Source organism: Triturus cristatus, chromosome 12 (assembly GCF_964204655.1).
Source record: "Triturus cristatus chromosome 12, aTriCri1.1, whole genome shotgun sequence".
NCBI classification, from domain to species: Eukaryota; Metazoa; Chordata; class Amphibia; order Caudata; family Salamandridae; genus Triturus; species Triturus cristatus.
The window spans coordinates 103,769,651-103,790,718 of NC_140595.1; the positions used below are offsets into that span (position 1 = coordinate 103,769,651).

Here is a 21,068-nt window from a genome sequence, read left to right on the forward strand (position 1 = left end):
AATTTCCATGGTCAAACTAACCAAACACAAGGGGGCCCTTTCATAGCAACATGCAATCTGCCCGGGTCAGCCTATTCTTGAATCTCAAATTAAACCACCTAAATCCAATCATGTCAATACGTTCTCCACTTTAACCCTGAGGACCCCTCCAACTTTGTTGACAATTTTTTCTCTCTGCAGCTCCTCGTTGATTATAGTTTATGGGGACCCAGAATCTGCATACATTTTTAAGGATACATCAACAACAGTCATCCAGCACTCAAAGTTAGGTCTGTGAGATTTACCATCAACATTCAAAACAAGGCTTCTACACAGACTCGCTACATTGTGACAGTGCTCGTTGTCACCTTCAGAAGTTTTCTTATCTTCCTTACTTACTGGCTCACTCACACACTTAATAGACTCTTTCCTTCTCCTGCACACTTTTACAAAATGCCCTACAATGCCACAATTGCTACACTTTTGCATGGCAGCAGGACATTTTTTGGTAAATGCCAAATGTTCTTTACTGTCACAATGTTAACATCTGGTTTGATCTTTGGATTTGGAATCTTTTACACTGTACTTAGATGCTCAATTTTGAACAGTGGCATAATCTTTTGCATTCTGTTTTAACACCCTAGCACACCTACTCGACATCTCAGTTTTTTTAACAATTGCCAACACATCATTTAACGCAAAATCACCACTGACCCGTAAATGCTCCTGAATGGCTAGATTCTTGGCGTGCATCACCAACAGGTCCCTGATGAAATTGTCTTGTAATACACCAAATTTTCAGTCTAAAGGTCATTTCTTTACCTCTGCAATGTACTCTTCCACTGATTTGTTTTTCCTTGTTTCTGTTGAAGGAACTTGTACCTGGTAATACCAATGCAAATATTTGGTGTATAGTACCCATCCATATCCAAAATTACAGCCTGGAAAACATTCACATCGTCCATTACCACCAATTTTGTCATTTGGAAGTGGAAAATATTTTTTGTCTACTGCATTCCCAAGCAAATAGATCTCCTTAAACCTGCAGTTCAATATATTCTCTGCTACCTCCGTCATCTTCAGCAATCGACCCTTGCATTTACTTGCACACGTCTTCACTTGGATGCCATTGAAAGTTATATGAAGAATATGAAACACTTGTCGTTATTCAGAATCTCTGTCATCAAGGCGTCATGGAAGGACTCAAACAAGTTATTCCACCCAGGGTACCTCCTCACCATGTGCGGAACATTAACATTATCCTTACCAGAATGATGAGCTTTTCTTTTGAACCTCTACATTTGTGCCCATTACAATTTCTTTCCTGAAAAGTTGCTTTCCTTGCTGATATCACATTTTTAAGGCATGTTAGCCAATTGAAGACCCTAGAAGAGCCTTTCGTTCTGGTTCAGAAAGACAGGATTGGCTTAGAACCAACCCTAAATTCCCTTTGAAAGTGGTTCCTCCATTCCAACTCATTCAAACCATTGAGCTCCCATGCTTCTTCGCACAGTCATACTCTGTGGCAGAGAGGGCCCTTCACACCCCTGCTGTCAAGTGTGCTCTCATGTATTACATTGATAGAACTGAGCTCTTTTGCAAAACTCAACAACTTTATGTTGCTTTTGCCCTGCCACATAAAGGTCAGGCTCTTTCAAAAGCTGGCATAGCTAGATGGATGGTCAAATGTTTTCAAAACTGCTGCATTACAGCTTGGAGGAATTTCCCTGCTCTGCCCAGACAATATTCTACTTGCAAAAAATGAGCCAAGTTCAAAACTAGACTGCAGGATATTCCTTATTGCATGTTGATTGGATTTTTTATTGTGGAATTGTGGAAAAAAGGAAAAAGTAGCAATTGTAATTTTGAGTAGCGTCGGTGTGCCCTTTGGCAGATTATGACCTCCTTGTCAAGAGATCACTTCTATTGATTTGTATTTGTGGATCCTAGGCTTCAGTTCACAACTTGTACCAAACTCTTTAATATATTAACTTTTACCTATGCCTATTTTTGTTTAAGGGCTTCACTAGACAAGGAAGCGTGTTTTAATCCCATTAACATTGATTATATTTTTCTCATTGTAGCGTGGCGATAAATAATCCTGACGTCTCTGCTGAAAGCTGCACTATTTCAGAGATGGAAGAAGTCCCTCTAGGTGAGTTCTGTTGCATGGAGAATCTTTAAAGCACATTAATTCTGATGGATACTTCTAACCGCATATTCCTCATCATTAGACTATTCGCCAGGCACCAGGCCATAGCAATGCTCCGGTGTGCTGGTAAATGAAGCTGTGCAGCTCTGTTTTGATCTTGTCCCATGCAGTAAGTGATGGAGCGGAGCCACATATAGATGCCACCCCATGTGACAATGTCTGTTCTTCCTTTCAATGCCTTGAATTGTGGATCTAGAGCTCTGCTCTCTTTTCTTTGGTTTCACACATTCTTTCAAAAATCATTTATTGTTTCTAAGGGAATGGTGCCCCCCAACGAGGCCTAAAGGGTTCAAACTGTGCCATGACTGCCAGAAACTGGTGTTGGTGTTGGCTGGCTGATGAGGGTTATGAACCTGAAACCGGTCCCAGGATGCTTGTTTCCGGTCCAGGGAAGACATGGCTTGGCAGTTCGGGCTGGACTGTTCCCATGAGGCACAGGGTCAGACTGATTTGCATATGGCCATGTCGGAACTGGAGTGGTGGAGTGAGCTAAAGAATGATTATGGATTAAACCCAGATCAGTTGACTGGGGGTGAGTGTTTGATTTGCTCAAATGCTCCGTCCACCATCCCTTTTGGTATCGCTCAGGTCTCTACTAGGGCCTGTCGGGCTGCTCCCCATTCCCCTAAAATCTGGGGACTCGTGTGGAGATGAGCCTCCAACCTGCACAACCCCAGCTCTTGCTTTTGTATACCGCATTCTAGTTGTCGCACGCCATAGGTTGTCTTGATAGAGACTCCCCAGAGGACAACCTTCATGGTTTCCAATTCCACTGCCCTACTTGAGGTCGATCCCCAGTTCTCCTCAAAGTAACGAGTCAGCGTTTCAGTGATCACTGCAACAAAGGGGGGGTCCATGAACACCTCTGCACACAATCGCCAGGAGGGTATTTCCAGACATTCTGGTTTCCCCCACAGACTTAGCAAGACTGGGGAATGATCTGTGATATATCTAGGCAAGTACGTTATCCCATCCACCTCTGAAGTCAGGTCTAATGACAGGAAGAAGTAGTCAAGCCTGCTGGAGGTCCCTGTTGCCGGCGTACACACGAAAACGTTATTTTACTCGGGTTGCAATCCCTCCACACATCCCTCAACTGCAATCCCTCCCTGAGATCTTCCAAAGTCTCCGTCATCCGAAGCTTTGTGTTTGCGTGTGGGGGTTACCTATCCAACGTTCCACCCACCGCACAATTCATGTCGCCCGCTACGATTATACCCGCGCCCAAATGGGGCACGCCCACTGTCATTAACTCATGGAAGAAGGAGATACAAACATTATTGAGGGCCTATATACTGAGAATTCTCATTTCCCTCCCATATAGTATACCATGCAGAACCACATACCTCTCCTCCGGATCTGTTATGTGATGTAAATATCTGAGGGGAATCCCTGGAGCTACCCATATTAGTGTCCCTCTTGCAAAGCCTGAAACATTTCTGACTCATATTTCAATCAAACTGATAAGTGCGACGGTGATGATGTGGATGATTTACCCCCACACAATGATGTTGAGGAGGGTGAATTATTGGTTGTATGGATTAGACGCTCAGCTGAGGTCCTGTACCTAAAGCTGGCTTCAATTGAAGTCAAGACAAATGCACTTACTGAGGTTTTGCACCCTTGGCCAGTCCCTACTGAGACCTTACTTCCATTTAATAAATGCCTGATTGATACCCTTACGTGTACTTGGATGGAGCCTTGCTCTTGCCCACCTGTCAACAGGCAGGTGGCCAGTCACTACTGACTAGCGCAAGGCAACCCCGATTTTCTTATGCGGCACCCAACTCCAGAGAGTTTAATGGTTCAAGCTTCTACCAGCAAAGCAAACTCTAATGCATGCCACACAACCTCTCCAGATAGGGAGTCAAAAAGGATACAGAAGTTCTGTAATCAGATGCTCTCTTCCTCCAGCTTGGCATTGTGTTTAGTCAATGCATTTTACCTACTAAGCCATTATACACACACTCTTTTGGGACAGGGCCAGTGTGATCTTGATGGCAGTCCCAGAGTAATTTTGAGACTCTTTGGCTCAAACCATTCAAGACGGCCAGGATGCGGTAAAATATATCCTTAGAGCTGGCCAGGATACTACTGACTAATCGAGGTGCATTGTAGGCCCTATTTTGGTGCCTCATTGCCACATATGGATGTAATCCACTGGCTTTTCTTGAGACAAGCAGGTGTATCTAATAGAGATGCATTTTTATGGGACCTGTCTCTTTTGAAAAAAGTCTGTTTCTGCCCACCAGTGCTTTAAAAAAAGCAGTACCACAGTGCATTCCATGTCTTTTAGCCCCTGCCCGACAGTTTCATCAATAGCATAACCCTTCAAAGGCTATTCCAGAGGGCTGCTGTATAGACACCTCAGCAGTCACCCCATACCTTTCATGGCCGGGGATCAAGCAAACAACATGCAAGACACTATGGTTCCACTCAGGCCTCCGCTCCTGTAGAATTAGCCTCCAAGCCATTTTAGATTACCTTTAGTGGTACTCAGCCACACTGGCACACTCAGGCATTTTCTTACTGGGTGGCAGGCAGTGGCTGATCCTCTGCTAAGGTGGAGGATTAGCGCCCTACTGCTTTTTTACAGTGAAAGACAGAGAAAATAAAGTGATATTAACTCGCGGTATTATCATTTTATTTTCTCTTACTTTCATGGGCAGGGGAAGAGTGTGTGTACCCTTCTAAAGTGCGCAATGACTGCTTGACGGCCCTATTGGGCTGCCCAAAACAGTTGTGCGCTCTTCGCATGTTCTCCGTGCAGGCTGCATCACAGCCTACGCGGACAACATGCTCAGCCCTCCAGTCAGCGTCTGAGCACTGAAAAACGGTGCTCAGACAAATCACAATGCTGCCTTGCAGCATTGTGATTGACTGACTGGGAGCCTGGGTGTGCTTCCTGTGGCCAACTCTGAGCAAGGAGGGACTACGGAGGGGGTACAGGCGAGTAAGCGGCAAAAAGGTACATTTTTTTTAATTTTTATTTTTATTAGTTTCAGAAACACATATTGCGCATAGCATTAACGTCATTACTTTTTGAAAGAACTAGTTCAAACAAACAATCCGTGGGTATCCAGTCTTAGTGCCCGATCGCCCTCCAACACAATTAAATTTGTCGGTACAGATATTCAATTAATACATGCAGATAGACAGTGCTTTATATCTTCACATTCTGATAATGTTTGTTGGTCCTTAGATCTCAAATATTGCAACAGTGGCTCCCAAATGTCTTTGGGTTGAAAAGGGGCAGGGAGTTCTTCTGCATACAATTCTAGGTTCTCCCTACAGTACACAAGATCCCTTATCCAATTGTCCGGCAGCGGAGGAACTGAACTGTCCCATCTCATCGCCACCCTCCTCTTGGCCAACAGTAATGGAATTCCAATAAACTTGCCAATTGGACCTTTCGGAGCCGGAGTGTAGCACAGCAGACACACCTGTAGGTACAATGCAGGGTAATAGTCGTCATGGTTTGTAGTCTGTGTAGCACCTCCACCCAGACCGCAGCCACCTGATTGCATTCCCAGGCAAGGTGCCAGAAGTCAGCCCCCTGTGCCCCACATCGTTTGCACGTATCATTGTGCCGAAGGCCATATTTATGTAGCTTCAGTGGTGTGTTGTATGCTTAGTGCAAGAATTTAAAATGAATGATGCGTAAGTTACCGTTGGACGTGAATGCGCTAGTTACCTGACAGCGATAGTCCCACTCCTTTTGTGTGAGCTGAGGGAGGAGTCTATTATTCCAGCGATCAAGGCTTCTGTCCGTGCTAATAACTTTCTCGTCTCTTGCAGCCCTGTATAGCTTGGTAATCAGTTTCTGCCATGTGGGGCTTACTAGGAGCGTCTCTAAGGTTTGCAATGTCTGTGGTTCATCGGGAAAGGTATGGTAGTATGCCTGTATCGCTTTCTTAAGTCGTAGGAATTGGAATAAAAATAACGGTGACATGTTGTGTATATATTGCAACCCATCTATTGTGACAAAACTACTATTTGGGTAGAGGACTTGCATTTTGTCTATGCCTACTGATTTTAGGGCATGCATGGCTCCTGCCTCCTATGTGACCGATAGTGCTGCATGTCGATCTAATGGAAGCATGGGGCATATAGTGGGAGCTTTGCCGTTTTCCGGCCCAGTGCCTGCCAGGCTGCAACCGTGGTATCTATTGTATTGATTTCCTATATGGGGGTACCTCTGTGTGAGTATGACAGAATGCATCTTATTGGAATCGGGTGTGCATCCCCATCTTCAACCGCTACATGAGGAATGAATTCATGGTGCTGGTACCAGTAGTATGAAAACTGCGCTTGAGTGCATAGATAGTACAGATACATGTCTGGGACACTAAATCCACCTTTACCATAGTCCAGTATAAGTGTATCCCAGCTCACACGGGGAAGCTTGCCTCCCCATACCAACCTCACCAATAGTGACTGTATGGTTTTAAGAAATTGGTGAGTCTATTTTATGGGTATGTTGCTAAATAGATATAGAAATCAGGGCAGGACCGTCATCTTGATACGGGTATGCGGTCAGCCAATGATAGCGGCATCCTTGATCATCTGTCTACTTGTTGTTCCAATACTGTGCAGGCAGAGCCATAGTTTTCCTTAATGACCATTTCCGGGTCGCGATCAATCCATATCCCCAGGTGTTTTGCTGGGTCAGATCCCCACTCAAGAGGAAACTCCAGAGCAGTAGGCAGGGGCAGTAATCATGGTCAGAGGTACTTTCACCGATTTGTTCCCATTGATGCTGATCCCCGAGAGGCGCTCAAACCTAATATACTCATGCAGGATTGGAGATAAGAACGTTTACGGTTCCCTGATAAAGAGCAACATGTCGTCAGCATAAAGTGATATGCTCACCGGACGATGGGCAAATCTAAGGGCCGCATCCCTATGCCGTTGCCTGATGACGCTGACCAGTGGTTCCAGCATAAGGGAAAAGAGCAGCGGTGATAGAGGGCACCCCTGTCTTGTGCCTCTACAGATCCTGATTGGTTCTGATGTTAGCCCGTCAACCCGGACGCGCACTCTTGGACCAGTATACAGTAACCGTATCCATCTACTGTAGAATTCAGGGACCCCCATGCGCTGTAGTATTTGAAACATATACCCCCATTCGATGGAATCAAAAGCCTTGGCTGTGTCCAGCATCACTGCCTCAGCCTGAAGCTTAGAGTGAAGTATATGGAACGTTGCGAAAATTGTTTGCAAATTGTGTGATGTGAACCTGTCTGGAATAAATCCAGATTGATCGGGGAGAACTAACATCGGCACTAATGGTTGGAGCATCGTGGTCAGGACTTTTGCCAACACTTTTGCATCAGTATTAATAAGTGACAATGGGCGATACGATTCGCAGATGTGTGACGGTTTGCCTTTTTTTTTTAACAAGGTGATTATTAGGGCTTCTCTTAGCGATGGCAGCAGTATTCCCGACTCGTAGGCTTCATTGTACATACCCAACATATCGGGTGTGAGTTCATCTGCAAATTCCTCATAGAATTCACAGGTGAGGCCATCGGGCCCTGGTGCTTTCTTGTTAGGCAATGATCGAATTGCCTCGCAGATATCAGCGGCCTCAATCGGTTGGCAGAGATATTTGTGTGTCCTACGGATAGCCAGGCGGTCACGACATCTGCAAGGTAATTTTCTAGCTCCTTGGAGTCAGTTACCCTTTTGGAGGTGTACAATTCTGCATAGCATGTGCGGAATGTGCCGCAATTGCTGATGTGGAACAGTGATCCCCCTGTGTGGTCTGTGAATTTTGTTATGATTTGACGGTCTGTTCTTTGTTTGATCTTGGAAGTCAGATTTCATCTGGGTCTGACTAACTCGCCATATGCACGGGCCACGTGTCTCTTAGATAGGTAACGTACCTCACCAGCCACCACTTCGTTATACTCTAGTATGAGATCTTTAATACTGGCGAGTGTTTGCGTGCATGGGAAAGTCTCATAGTCTCGTTCAAGCTGCTCTAATGTGTTTTCCACTCTGGACAGTTGGGCTCGGAGATCCTTAAGTATGCCTGCTGTTGTGCCAATATGTTTGCCCCTGATAGTGACCTTCAAGGCCTCCCAAAGTGTTGCAGCACTGCTCAGCGACTCTTTATTTAAATCAAAATATTTGACTATAGCCTCCCTGATCGTTTCGGTGAATAGAGGATCAAGAAGCGCCTCTGATCAAAACCGCCATGTAAACTGATGGGGGATGCTTAATAGGATTCATAGTGTGATTCTAACGGGGTTGTGATCAGACAGTGTTCTGGGTAGCGTGTCTATTGTGGACACCCATGCATTAGTACTCTCACTCACCAGCCAGTAGTCCAGCCTTGACCTACTGCCATGAGCGATCGAGGTGTGCATTCCCACCAGCCTATTAATGTTACGTATTCTCCATGCGTCTACAAGACCTAGTTCAGCCATCCCATTGTTTATAACCTGAGCAGCTCTGGGTGAATGGCCACCACACCCACTGGATTTGTCTTTGCTAGGGTCCAAATGTGTATTAAATTCCCCGCCCCAGAGAATTTCAGCGCCAGGCCAGTCCCGTACTACATTAAATATGCCCTCAAAAAAGCCAGGCTCGTTAGTGTTGGATCCGTATACATTGACTATGGTTATAGCTGATCCAGCCAATTTGCCGTGTATTATAGCATATCGTCCCACATCATCCGTGCAGGATTTAATCAAAGTGAACAGAAGATTTTTCTTTACAAGTGTGAGCACCCCTTTGGCATATGTTGAGTAGGAGGACGCCAGCCTGTACCCCGCCCACTGCGCATCTACTTTTGTTTCATAGTGCTTTGTTAGGTGCGTCTCCTGCAGGAGTACTATCCTGACATAATTTCTGTCCAAATAGGCCATTACTTGTCTAATTTTTTGGGGGGAATTCTGCCCTTGAGCATTCCACGTCATGCATGATATCTGCTCATTAAGTAGCACTGTCATGCTATACCGTCGTGAAATCTGCTTTTTGCATCTTTACAGTGGAGTGAAATATAGTTCAACATTGGTATCAAAGGATCACATTGAGCCATGTAAAACAGTCCCCCATTACTCCACCTCTTATGACCACCCCCACCCACTTCAGCACCCCCAACTTACCAAAGCCATCACTTAAACACAACAACAACCACCAAATACAAGGTACAGTAGTCATTAGATGTGGGGTACACCCGTGGGGGAGCGCAGGAGCACCTTTAGCCTCCCAGGTAAAAAGGGAGGTGGCTGAACAATGTAAAGAAGTTACCCGCTTCTTGTAGATATCTAAACTGAGGAAAAGACATAAATGTGTTCCTGCTTGCGGCATCAACTACGGTGCGTGTGTTACAATTGAATTAACTTACAGCCATTAGGATATCGGGAGGCATCTGAGCGTGACCCCCTTTTGTATATACACAGAGCAAGAGGGAACATGGGGGCATATGTATCAAAAACCATATTTGCGATTCTCAAATAGCGATTTTTTGAGAATCGCTATTTGAGAATTGCAAAACGGGATGTATTTAAAAATTCGCACATATTTTGCGAATTCTTAAAATTCCTTAATTGCGATTAGCAAATTGCGAAATCGCAATTAAGGAATACCTTCCCATTCATTCCTATGGGCCAGGAGGCCCATAGGAATGAATGAGAAGTCATTCTCAAATTGTGATTCGCAATTTGATAATCGCAAATTCAGAAAAATTTAAAAGGTGCATGGATGTCATGATGACCCCCTGATGCACCCCTGAAATGAGCATGTGTGCGCATATGGCGCACATACATGCCATAAGGGCATGAATGTGCGTCACATGGCACCTAGAAAAATGCCAAAAAGTGCATTTTTTTATGAAATCGCAAAATACCACCAACTTGAAGTTGGTGGTAATGTGCGATTTCTTAAGGAGAAATCGCACAACTTGGGTGCTTGTTACATAGCATTTAAGGAATCGCAATTTGCGATTCCTTAAATGCTTACGCAAAATGAAGGAATCGCAAAATTAGCGATTCCTTATTAGTGTGATGCGAAAAAGGCTCATACATCGAATTTTGCGATTTTGTATTCGCAAACGCTGTTTTCTTGCGAATCGCAGCGTTTGCAAATACAAAATTGCTTGATACATATGCCGCCAAGTACCAATGGGTTTGTGGTATCAGCATGTAAAGTATGAGCACTCAGCCAGAGCAACCGTAGACTTAGTGTATCCTGGATTAGTCCTCTTCTTCTAGTGTGCCAGATTTTTCTTGACTGCGACGCCTTAGGGCTTTAGCATAATCCATGGCCGCTTTAGGGCTAGTGAAGATCCTGAACTTCCCCTGCGCACCAATGCGCAGGCCGGGTAGAGCATAGCTTATGGAACACTCTCCGCCAGCAGTAGCTTCTTCACCGATTGGTACTCCTTCCTTGCTGCTTGGACTGCGGCAATGAAGTCCGGATAGAAGGCCAGATTATTTCCTTGGTAGTTTATGGTGCCCTGTTCCCTGGACATGCGCAGTACTGAGTCTCGATCCCTGTAGTTCAACAGACGGGTGATAATCGGTCTTGGTGAGGGTCCGTGGGGTGGGGGGGGGGGTGAGCCGCCAAGGTGCTCTGCCCCAAAAATCTCATGTAGCATCATCTCAACACAGGATTCCAGTCTCCTTGTGTTGGTTGATTCCGGCAGGCCAGTGATTCGTAATTTGTTATGTCAGGATCAGGCATCTAGGTACTCATTCTTAGCTTGAATGATGGCGAGCACCTTTTCCATGTCGAGAGTCTTGGTGGTCACTTCTAAGTTATCCTCAGCGTCCGAGATGCATTTTTTAGCTTCGCCTAACCTGGTGACGTGTTTATCTAGTTTTACCGACATAAGGTCCATCCTGATATTAAGCGCATCAATTTTTCCATCTATAGACTGGAGACTTATTTGCATGGCTAGAAGCGTTGTTTCGAGTGACGTTGAGTGTTCAATAATGGCATCCAGCTCTGAATCTGAGGTAGCTTTCTGCTGCGATCTGCCTGGCGCACGCAATTCAAAGTTGAGCCGGGATTTTCCTCTGTCTGTTTTCTCCATGCCTGCCCTCTTAAGTGTTACAGCAGTGTGCAGCCTAATGGTGATCACCAATCCTCACTGGGCCCTGGAGTGCACAACGGTAAGCTGTGGGTACATTGTTACAAGAGGAGCAGCAACCAGCATGCATGTACAGTATAGAATCCAAGGAGTGAATTTATTAACCTGCGCACGTTTAGAGCCAGGAGATGAGCAGTACAGTCACATCAGTGTGCAACCTAATGGTGAGCACCAGTCCTCACTGGGCGCTGGATCGCACAACTGTATGTAGCGGGCAACGTTGTTACAAGGGGAGCAGCAGCCAGCATGCATGTACAGCATAAACTCCAAGGAATGACTCTATTCACTTGTGTAGTTTCAGAATCCGGTGATAAGCAGTGCAGTCAGGATCTCACATCCAACCCGGCAATCACATTTTACACAAGCTGCGCTGTTTATGAAATCAGAGCTGTGGGCAGTGGGATATTGTGCTAGGTTCTAATGTCTGGGCAGCTGAGGCAACTCTCCACTGTTCTCGCACCTCAGCTGCACGTCAATTGCTAAAATCAGCACCCAGTTCCTCCAGGATCACGGGCTGAACAGTGGGGCAGCAGAGGTCTTACTGAAGAGAGGCCTCCGGCGGGTCTAGTCACAGCGCCGCACTCAGAGGCATCAGTGGGAGGATATTCAGCAAGCGCTTGCAATGGTGGCCCTCCGCACCGCCTCCAATGCTCAACATGGGCCCGCCCAATTATCAGCGCTCGGGCACGGACACCGCCGGCCGTCACCGAGCCGCACGGAGCACTTGTCAAGCGTTCAAAGGTATTGTGTCCCCCTGGGAGACCTTTCAGCGCTCACTTAGTCGTCCGCCGAGGCAAGGGCACGTGGAGGGGGAAACAACCTTTCCAACGCAGTCATTACATCGCACTACCTTTACAACGCAGTCATTACATCGCAACATCCTTTACATCGCATGCCATTACATCGCATGTCACTACAACGCATGTCATTACAACACATGTCACTACAACACATTCCATTACAACGCATACCATTACAACGCATAGTTTTTACCCCTACACTATCCAACATTTACCCTACTGTTGCACTCACTGGAGTGGTAATAGTAATTTTTACCCCTACTCTATCCAACACTTACCCTACTGTTGCACTCATTGGAGTGGGAATAGTATTTTTACCCCTACACTATCCAACACTTACCCTACTGTTGCACTCACTGGAGTGGGAATAGTAATTTTTACCCCTACACTATCCAACACTTACCTTAAATGCAATGTAATGATATGCATTGTAATGGTATGCGTTGTAATGGTATAATGCGATGTAATGGAATGCGTTGTAAATGTAGTTTCGAAAAATGCGTTTTGATGGCATGCGATGTAAAAACATGCGTTGTCCAATGTGGTACTATTACTCCATCAATCTGCTTCCAGTCCATTCATTTAATTTGACAATTCATGCATGAGCACTAAAGTCTGACCCCAAACATGCCCCCCTTTGTTTGCAGATCATTGAAGAAGAGCATATTGTGTAGGTGGGATGTTTTCAATAGTTCTGCTTCCACTTTAAAACATGAATTAGCGGGCACCATTTACTTCATGCAATGGACAACTGTGGCTATACATTAGTACAATGAATCCCTCAACATTTCCAAAGTGAACAGGATCAACAGAACTTGGTCGATCTGACAGAAATTGAAATATGGGAGTAGCAGAAGAAAGTGCCATCCAGGTGTCATAAGCTGCTTTCTTCCCTCTCTCATGAAAAGCCGACATGGTGTCGCAACCAGTAGCCGCATGGAAAAGGGGCAGAGAATCACATATATCAATTCCTAAGCTTTCTGCATTACCGTGAGCTGGTATGTAGCAAAACATTTTTCTGTACCAAATGCTAAACACAATTGTTGACATTCAATATTTTTAAAAATAGCAATCGCAAGAACTACTACATCGGTATCTACTGTACGAATCATGATTTCGGAATGAACTTCATTTACTGCATGGAAAGAATGAAACAAAACTTATGCGTCAACTTTCTCATGATTGCAAGGCGATATCATTTCGAAATTCATAATTAGTGTGTAACTTGGAACTTCATCCTGACAGGTGACAATTACTTGCTTCCCTTCGAAGGTAATAAGTTGCACATGTCCACTCAGTAAACCAAAAACCTCTGTTTTATTTTTGCCTCATCTAAAGAAACTATGCCAATCTTTGGCTACAGGAGTGTTAGATTCAACTCGCTTGCGAAGACCCTCACCTCTTTTTTCTCTAACACTTTGCTTGATGCTTTCAGTGATCTATATATATCCCACACAAGATCCAATCATTTTACATTCCTTGCTTGAGTATCTATGTAGGGTATAAAATATTTTGAAGGGTAATCAAATGTTTTACAAGACTTGTAATTAGCATACTTTCGATAGCTGTACCATTTAATATATTTACATCCACCTCTGCAGCAGTGTTGTATATATTGGTACTTTCGGCAACGCTGTCCAATAGCTGCAACTTCTGTCCTTGTTTGAGTTTTCCATTCACAGATATAGATGGCCGAAAAGACTGATTCTCATGCTTGAAAAAATCTTGTCTGACACCCTATCTATAATCTAGAAAACAGATTTCAAATACTTTTTACCAAGGATAGTTTGTCTTTGGACTCAGAAGTTTTGTGCAGGCTGGTGCTGAATAATTGAAGTTTGTTCCTTGGTACGGTATCTGTAATGGGCTTTGAACACATTTGCAACACCTCATGAAAATTTGAGTTATATTGCGCTCTACCAATTTCATGTGCTGTTTTCACTGATGTGATAACTGTAGCAGGCATAACTTTGTTGCTGCCGAGATTGAACAGATCACCACTCTCCTCCAATTTGTAGCAACAAGATCATTATGCTGGACAGCTTGACCTCTGGCTGTGGGTGTTGCAATTAGTTATTGTTTTAGCTTGGAACTCATTTTCAGGCACTACAGAAGACTCATTGAAGATGAAAAAAAGAAAGGAACATATTAACACATATGAATAAATGTTGATACATGTCAATAAGTATGAATATTTACATCAAATTTATAACAGATTTGAATTTAAAAGTGTTCTATGTGATTTTGGTGGCCATTTTATGACGTCATAGGCAAGATCCACTTAGAGTCTCGCTGTTATATGATTACTTGTCAAGTCTCCACTCACCTGAAATCCAGGATGTTCAATTTGAGAGATGAGACGATTGTTCTCTATACCCCAGAAACTCTATACCTGTTCGGATGTACTCAAAACACAGCTTGACAAGAATAGACTTCCTGGGGAAGGGGGAAAATGGGACAAAATAATAAAAAAAGAAAACAAACACACTTCTTCCTTTGGACCAGGGAACGTCTTTGGCGCGGACTGCAATCTAGTCATTTACTCTGTGGACCGTATTGACTTTCTGATTTCTGGCATCTAAATACAATAAACAACATTAGCTAACACCTACTTACACATTGAATTCAGTTGTTTAAACATTAAACACGGTGCAAAAAACTATACCTTTCTTTTTGCATATTGCGTAATTCACAAGAAGCCTTATAGTCACTCTCTAGCATCTGGAGAAAAATGTCTGCAACAATGTATATAGCTTTCTGTAGTAAAACAACATGAATTACGTGAAATGCATATAGTCACACGTTCACTAATACAAATCTTTTAATGCCTTATGTCACACTTACTCAAAAAAATATGCGTCTGAATTCTAAATATAAACTCTTAATAAGATTGCAGGAATTGAAGTCCAAAGTCTCAAGATTAAACAAATATTGAGAACAGCTTGGAGATGAGTCTCTCCCTCTTGAAGTCTTTCAATGCCCAAGAAATGCGGAATGAGAACAAAAGTACCTTCATGTGTTTTGCGCACTGTTCACTGTCTTTTAAAATGTTAAATAAATAGAAATACCTGTATCTGAATTCCACGCTCTGTCTCTGCAAACGGGAGTATGCTGCAATCAATACCTTACTACTTTTCCTTTCGTTGTTTCTGGGAGGGTAGATTCTCCAGACGAATCGGATTCAGAGGAGGGAGATGTCCTGCTGGCTTGGCAACCAAAGCTCACTCGAACAGTAGGATCGGGTCCGAAAACCAATTGGATGAAATCTGCAACGCGGCAGCGCCAAGACGAGAAATCAGGTAAGTGAAGATTAGGAGGACGAGAGCCAGCGTGTCACATGGCGCTGGAGATCTATTTATAGGGCTCAGCTGGGGGGGGGGGGGGTGATAGGGGACGTGCATAGACGCCTGTCACCGGCTCACATGTAAATGAGCTCAGCTCTTTGCAGGACACGTGTACCTTCAACTGCAGACAGCAAATTTCAACAAAAGCATGTTTTTATGGCTTTTATCGATTTAAAAAGCCAAACAAAGTTTGTTGACAGCAGTATGTGATTTCAGAATAAATGAGAAAGATTAAACTGAGCATTTAAAGATTATCACCAACAAAATAAACACGAACGACAACAATTATACAAAATTAGACTGGGAATGTTGCACTGAGAAGCACTGTATAATTCTATTGGTGTATATTTAATAAAATATGCGGAAACACTTACTATGCGGAAACACAATGCACAATGTTGGTACTAGCCATGTTCAAGACACGACCCCTAACATTACTATTACAAAGACGAAAGTCTGTTCCAACTTTCAGCTTTCTATCCCAAAGTGAATGATTTTCGTTCGAAAACAGCCTGAACAGCCGTACTGTTACTTATGAACACTTGCCAGGAATCTGACCGCATCTGTAAAGGTTCCTTAAGCAGAGGTCCCGCATGCCCCTATGTCAGTCACTACAAAACTATTAATGCTGCATACCTTATTGTTCAGCAGTGAAGCTTATCAGATTGTTTCAACAAACTGCAGTTCTTATAACAGCCACTAGATGTGAGTATGAGCACACGCATCAAGACTTGGAAGCAGCAGAAAAATCAGGCTACAAGAGAAAACTACATTCTATGGTGAGTTTTCGTCCAGCCTCTCTGAACAGCTGGATATCCTTGCAGCAGCAAATCACAGTTTTGTGAACCATGTTTGAGCGAACAGGAGCTAAACTAATGTTCTGCCTCAGTGACGGAGGCAGACAAACTGCTGGAGGCTGCATTAAAGATAAGTAAAGCTAAGTAACTAATCAAAGCTGGTTCATGTCCTGTCATTGCACAACGGATGCAGGTCACACAAGAACATGGTTGAAATCGCTGCTGTTGTGAACAAAGTAAGGCTCTGCAATTTCCTGTAATCTGTCGGTTTCCCCTTCTGAAACAGACATTTAAGGGTGTGGCGCTCAGCATCTCAACATGAGCAGTGATCAGCCAATAGTGCACGAAGGTGTACAATCACAAAGCCTCTAGATGGGAAGGATGCAAGTGTGAGACTTGTTTGAAGTGAGTGTGCATAGCCGGTGAGATTCTGCTCCTCCAGTTTAAGGAGGAGGGCGTTTGTGCTGCAATTGGGGACTGTTTGAGCTCTTGCCACCTGACTGCACCAGCACTGAGTGCCCGCTCCTCGGAAAGAAACAATTCCATTTGAAAAATGGAAATTAATACAACCTAGTGGAAATTCCAAATCAAAACATATCTTTTAAAATGTTATTTAAAAGGACACCATACAGTCGACACTAAAGGGGGCTAACTATTATTCAGCAGTGCACACTGTGCAAGAGCAAAATGTGAATGAGACCACAGTAGGCTAATAATGTATGAACAGGGATGACAGAAAGCCTCTGAAATTATGTATATCATATATATTTTGTTTATTAAAAAGAAAGGTGTTGGATAATGCCTGACCTAAAACATTCCTGTAGTGACAATGTAAACAATGCAGTTTCTCTTTTTCCAGGACAGGTCTCCAGTGCACTGTCAGATACAGATTTAAAGACACCTCTTGATTGAGGATATGGTCTCTAAGCAGAGACCCATCTAGCCATGTAACATTCCCCTACTCTACGCCAACCAAACTTAATGTAATGGGGAGCCGCAAACAACAGCCAACTGGTCAAGGGAGCCACGGGTCAGAATAGTTTGGGAACCACAGCCCTATGTGGTGTTGCGCAGCTCCAAACTTCACGGAAATGTAGGAGCGGAGCCACATACAAGTATCAGCCTGGCGCACTGACGTCAATTTCTTTCTATCTTTCTGTACCTTTCAAAGCAGTTCCAGGGCTAGGCTCCTCATTTTTTCGGTTCTGCTATGACAATTAAAACAAAGTCCAGTTTGCTAGGGAACCATGTTCCCATCCAAAAGAACAGGTTTCAAACCATGCTGTATCTGCAAAAAACAATTTTGGTCACATACCTCAGTGAGGTTTGTCTTTGGTGAGTGGGCTCAGGACCCAAGGGGATTTGAAACTGGGAGATGGAGCTGTATCTTTGCAAGCACAAGATGCAATAATAATATGAGCTACGAGAGCACTCCCACTCGACCTATGTCTAATTTACTGGTGGCTATAAAAGCTCGCCGGGCTCCCCATTATCACAATACATTTTTTTTTTAATTAATTTTAAAAACATTAATTTTTTTATTTTTATGTTCATTTTATCAAAAGTTAAACCAATTTATACAAATACTTTCCTTTTTCCCCACTTTTTTCTTATATTGCTATATTATGGTATACAATTCATCATTTCATCAATTTGGCATAGTGCACAATATTATTCTATGTAATTCATCATTTTATCACTTCAACATGAGGTGAGTTGTATATAATATTAACATAGACACCCTGTGCTGTGATCCACTTGACACCACAACTACTTCACATCTCATCACCACCTACCCAAGCATACTACTACATGCATACTTCACACCCATTCTGTATCCAGCTTTAATGGCATACACTTTTCTTTGTGTGAATCATGCATTGAAGAATCCCTCTTTAGTTATCCATGATTATGTTACCAGCTGGATTTCCTTAATGTCGACACACGTTTCGGTGGGTTACTAACTTTTTAACCACCTTCTTCAGGACCACTCCTTTATAAATTAGTATTAAACGGAGGGTACCGGGAAATCAGAGTCAGTCCTTTCGACATAGAGTCTAGTTCTGTTTCCACCAGTACCGGAACACAACCCTCTTCTGATATTGACGTCTGACATCGAACTGACTTCCGCTCAATCTCGACCAATGTCACGCTAAGAAACTGCAAAAGCACACCTGAACACTACGCACCCTGATTCTGACCTATGCTTCTGCCATTTCATACACATCTGCAAAAACTCCATTCTATTATGGTTCTGACTCTGAGCCTGTGCCGAACAAAGGACACCCCAGGATGTGGATGATGATGATGATGGGGACGATTTCTCCCCCTTCACTGCACAGATGATTCCTTCTACACAGATTTGCAAGTTACCAGTGGGCTCGACACCTCTCCTGAGGTAGGGCTTCATTCGCCACTTAGGCCATGAACAGAATAAAGTGCCTCATTTGCAGTGGAGGTCAGAGGGAGAGCTGAGGTACAGGATTTACAGCTGCCTTTATTTCACATCAAAAGAACATTCTGACAGATTTCACAGCCAAGGCCAGCTGCTCCTCAGCCCTTGTTCTCTTTTAATGAGGCCCACACTGATATCTTGATGGACACTTGGTTGAGGCCAGTTCCCGTTAACCAGTGAAAATGCAGTGAGCCAAGCATCACAGAATGGCACCTGTGACCCTGATTTTCTTAGTGAAAATCAACCAGTAAAGTAAATCCCAACTCATTGCTAACCACTCCTGTGAATACAGATTCTAAGAGGATTGAGGTATTTGTATAGCATATGTCTTCCTCCAACATTTCTTTTTAGATTTTTATAGCGTGACTTATCACCTGTGAGGGTATCCTGGTGCTGTCTATGGGTACAGGGAGATTAAGTGTTTGGCAAAAATCAGAAGATGTTGCCCCGATGCAGACACTCGAACCTGGATCCCCAGCTCCTGAGTCGGCAGCTCTGGCGGCTGCGCTACTCTGACATTCAAGTATTGCAGTCAATACATGCTGTTTGTTTTTCGTAAATACTTGTGGAGGTGTTCCACAGGATATTCCGATAATATACAGGACTCCCCCAATAATATGCCTGTTGATGTCTAGGAAGGACCTGGCCATGGCAGTTCGGGCTGAACTGTTCACATGAGGAGCAGAGTCAAGACTGATTTGCATAAGGCTGGGTTTGAACTGGGGTGGCATAGTGGGCAAAAGAGCAATGGATTCAACCCAGATCTCTTGACTGAAGGAGAGTGGTTGAACAGTTTCAGCACTCCGTCCATCATCTTTTTGTGTTTGCTATGTTCGCCCTAAGTGGCCAAGGGAATGCCCAGACGTGGCTCCCTTACTTGCTGTGCCACTGGATTGAAGCTAGCCTAACTGATATGGGGTGAAACCCCGAAGCCGGTCCCAGGATGCCTGTTTCCAGTCCAGGAAGGACCTGGCCTGGCAGTTAGGGCTGGACTGTTCCCATGAGGAGCAGCCTCAAAACTGATTTGCATATGATTGGGTTTGAACTGGGATGGCATAGTGAGCAACCCAGATCTCTTGATTGGGGGTGAGTGGCTGAAAATTTTCAGCACTCACTTCATAATCTTGTTGTGTTTGCCATGTTGATGTGTCCCACTTTTTCGGTAACACAGCAGATTCTGCCTTGGACGTCTTACAGGAGAGCACATTTGAGCGGCATCCCTTGAGGTGGTTGAACCCTGAAAACCAGTTTCTACACCAATTCAAAAAGTTAAAAAGCTGTTCTGGATGGCTGGTGTATAAGCATAGACGGTCTCCACAACTAGTACAGCAGTCACCCAAGTCCTTCAAGGCCATGGATACAGGTCTGGTAGATAGCGCAGAGGTCAGCAGGGGCATCAGTCCTCCCAATCCTCTTCTCCAGCTGCAGTAGCCTCCAAACCGTTGGTGGGGGGCACAATCCACCATTTCCTACCAAGGTGGTGATCCATCATGTCTGACAGGAGGGTCTTGCAAATTGTCAGAATAGTTATGCCCTTCCTATTTATTTATTTTCCCTGCCAAATATTCTCCCCACATCAGAGTGAATTTCAAAAGAGCACCTGTCCATTCTGCTGCAGAAGGTGAGAGCTATTGAGAAGGGAACTGGACACGAAAAAGAAGATAGTTGTTACTCTGGCTATTTCCATGTTTCAAAAAATGAAGGGAGTCTCATGTCTATTTTGGACCTTTTGCCTCTGAATGACTTCCTGTGGAAGGACAAATTCGAACTGCCCTTACCCAGGGAACTGAATGTGTCCTCTAACCTGCAGGAAGCGTATTTTCATATACCCATGCTTCAGTCCCAAAACCTTATTTGAGCTTGAGGATAGGCCAGAAGCATTTTCAGTTTGCTGTGTCCCTCAGTGGCCTCAACAGCACCCCTCAGGTGTTCACAAAATCAATGGTGGTGGTTGCTGTTCACCTCTGGAGGTTAGGGTTACAAATCTGCCCCTCCTCAATGACTGGCTGTTGAAGGCAGGCTTACCAATGTTAGGTGTAGACCACCTTTAGGGGATTGCAAACCGCCTTTCATTGTTGGGGATAACTATTAACAAGCCAAAGTCGTTCATGGCTCTTTCACAGAGCCATCCATTCATTTGAGCTATTTTGCAGTTTCAAGCCTTCTCTTTGCTGAAGTGCATCCAGGATATTTGAGCTAAGATCTTGATGATTCAGCCTCTACCCTGGGTCAAAGTTATAGCAGCTCTGAGATTACTTGGCTTCTTAGCCTACTTCGTCTTTCTTGTCAGCTGTGCACGGTGGCACATGCAGGCTCTGCAATGTTATCTGAAAAAACAGTGGGCCCTGCATCGACAAAATATGGCAGATCTTGGAGGA

General features: G+C 44.1%; 1 protein-coding gene across 1 annotated transcript in view; it reads left to right on the forward strand.

The window, feature by feature from the left end:
* LOC146772750 (rho guanine nucleotide exchange factor 11-like) overlaps positions 1-21,068 on the forward strand; it is a 222,653-nt gene that overhangs the window by 158,069 nt on the left and 43,516 nt on the right. The window contains 1 exon segment of the mRNA XM_085637028.1: positions 2,064-2,128. Coding sequence (XP_085493154.1) covers positions 2,064-2,128 — 65 coding nt within the window.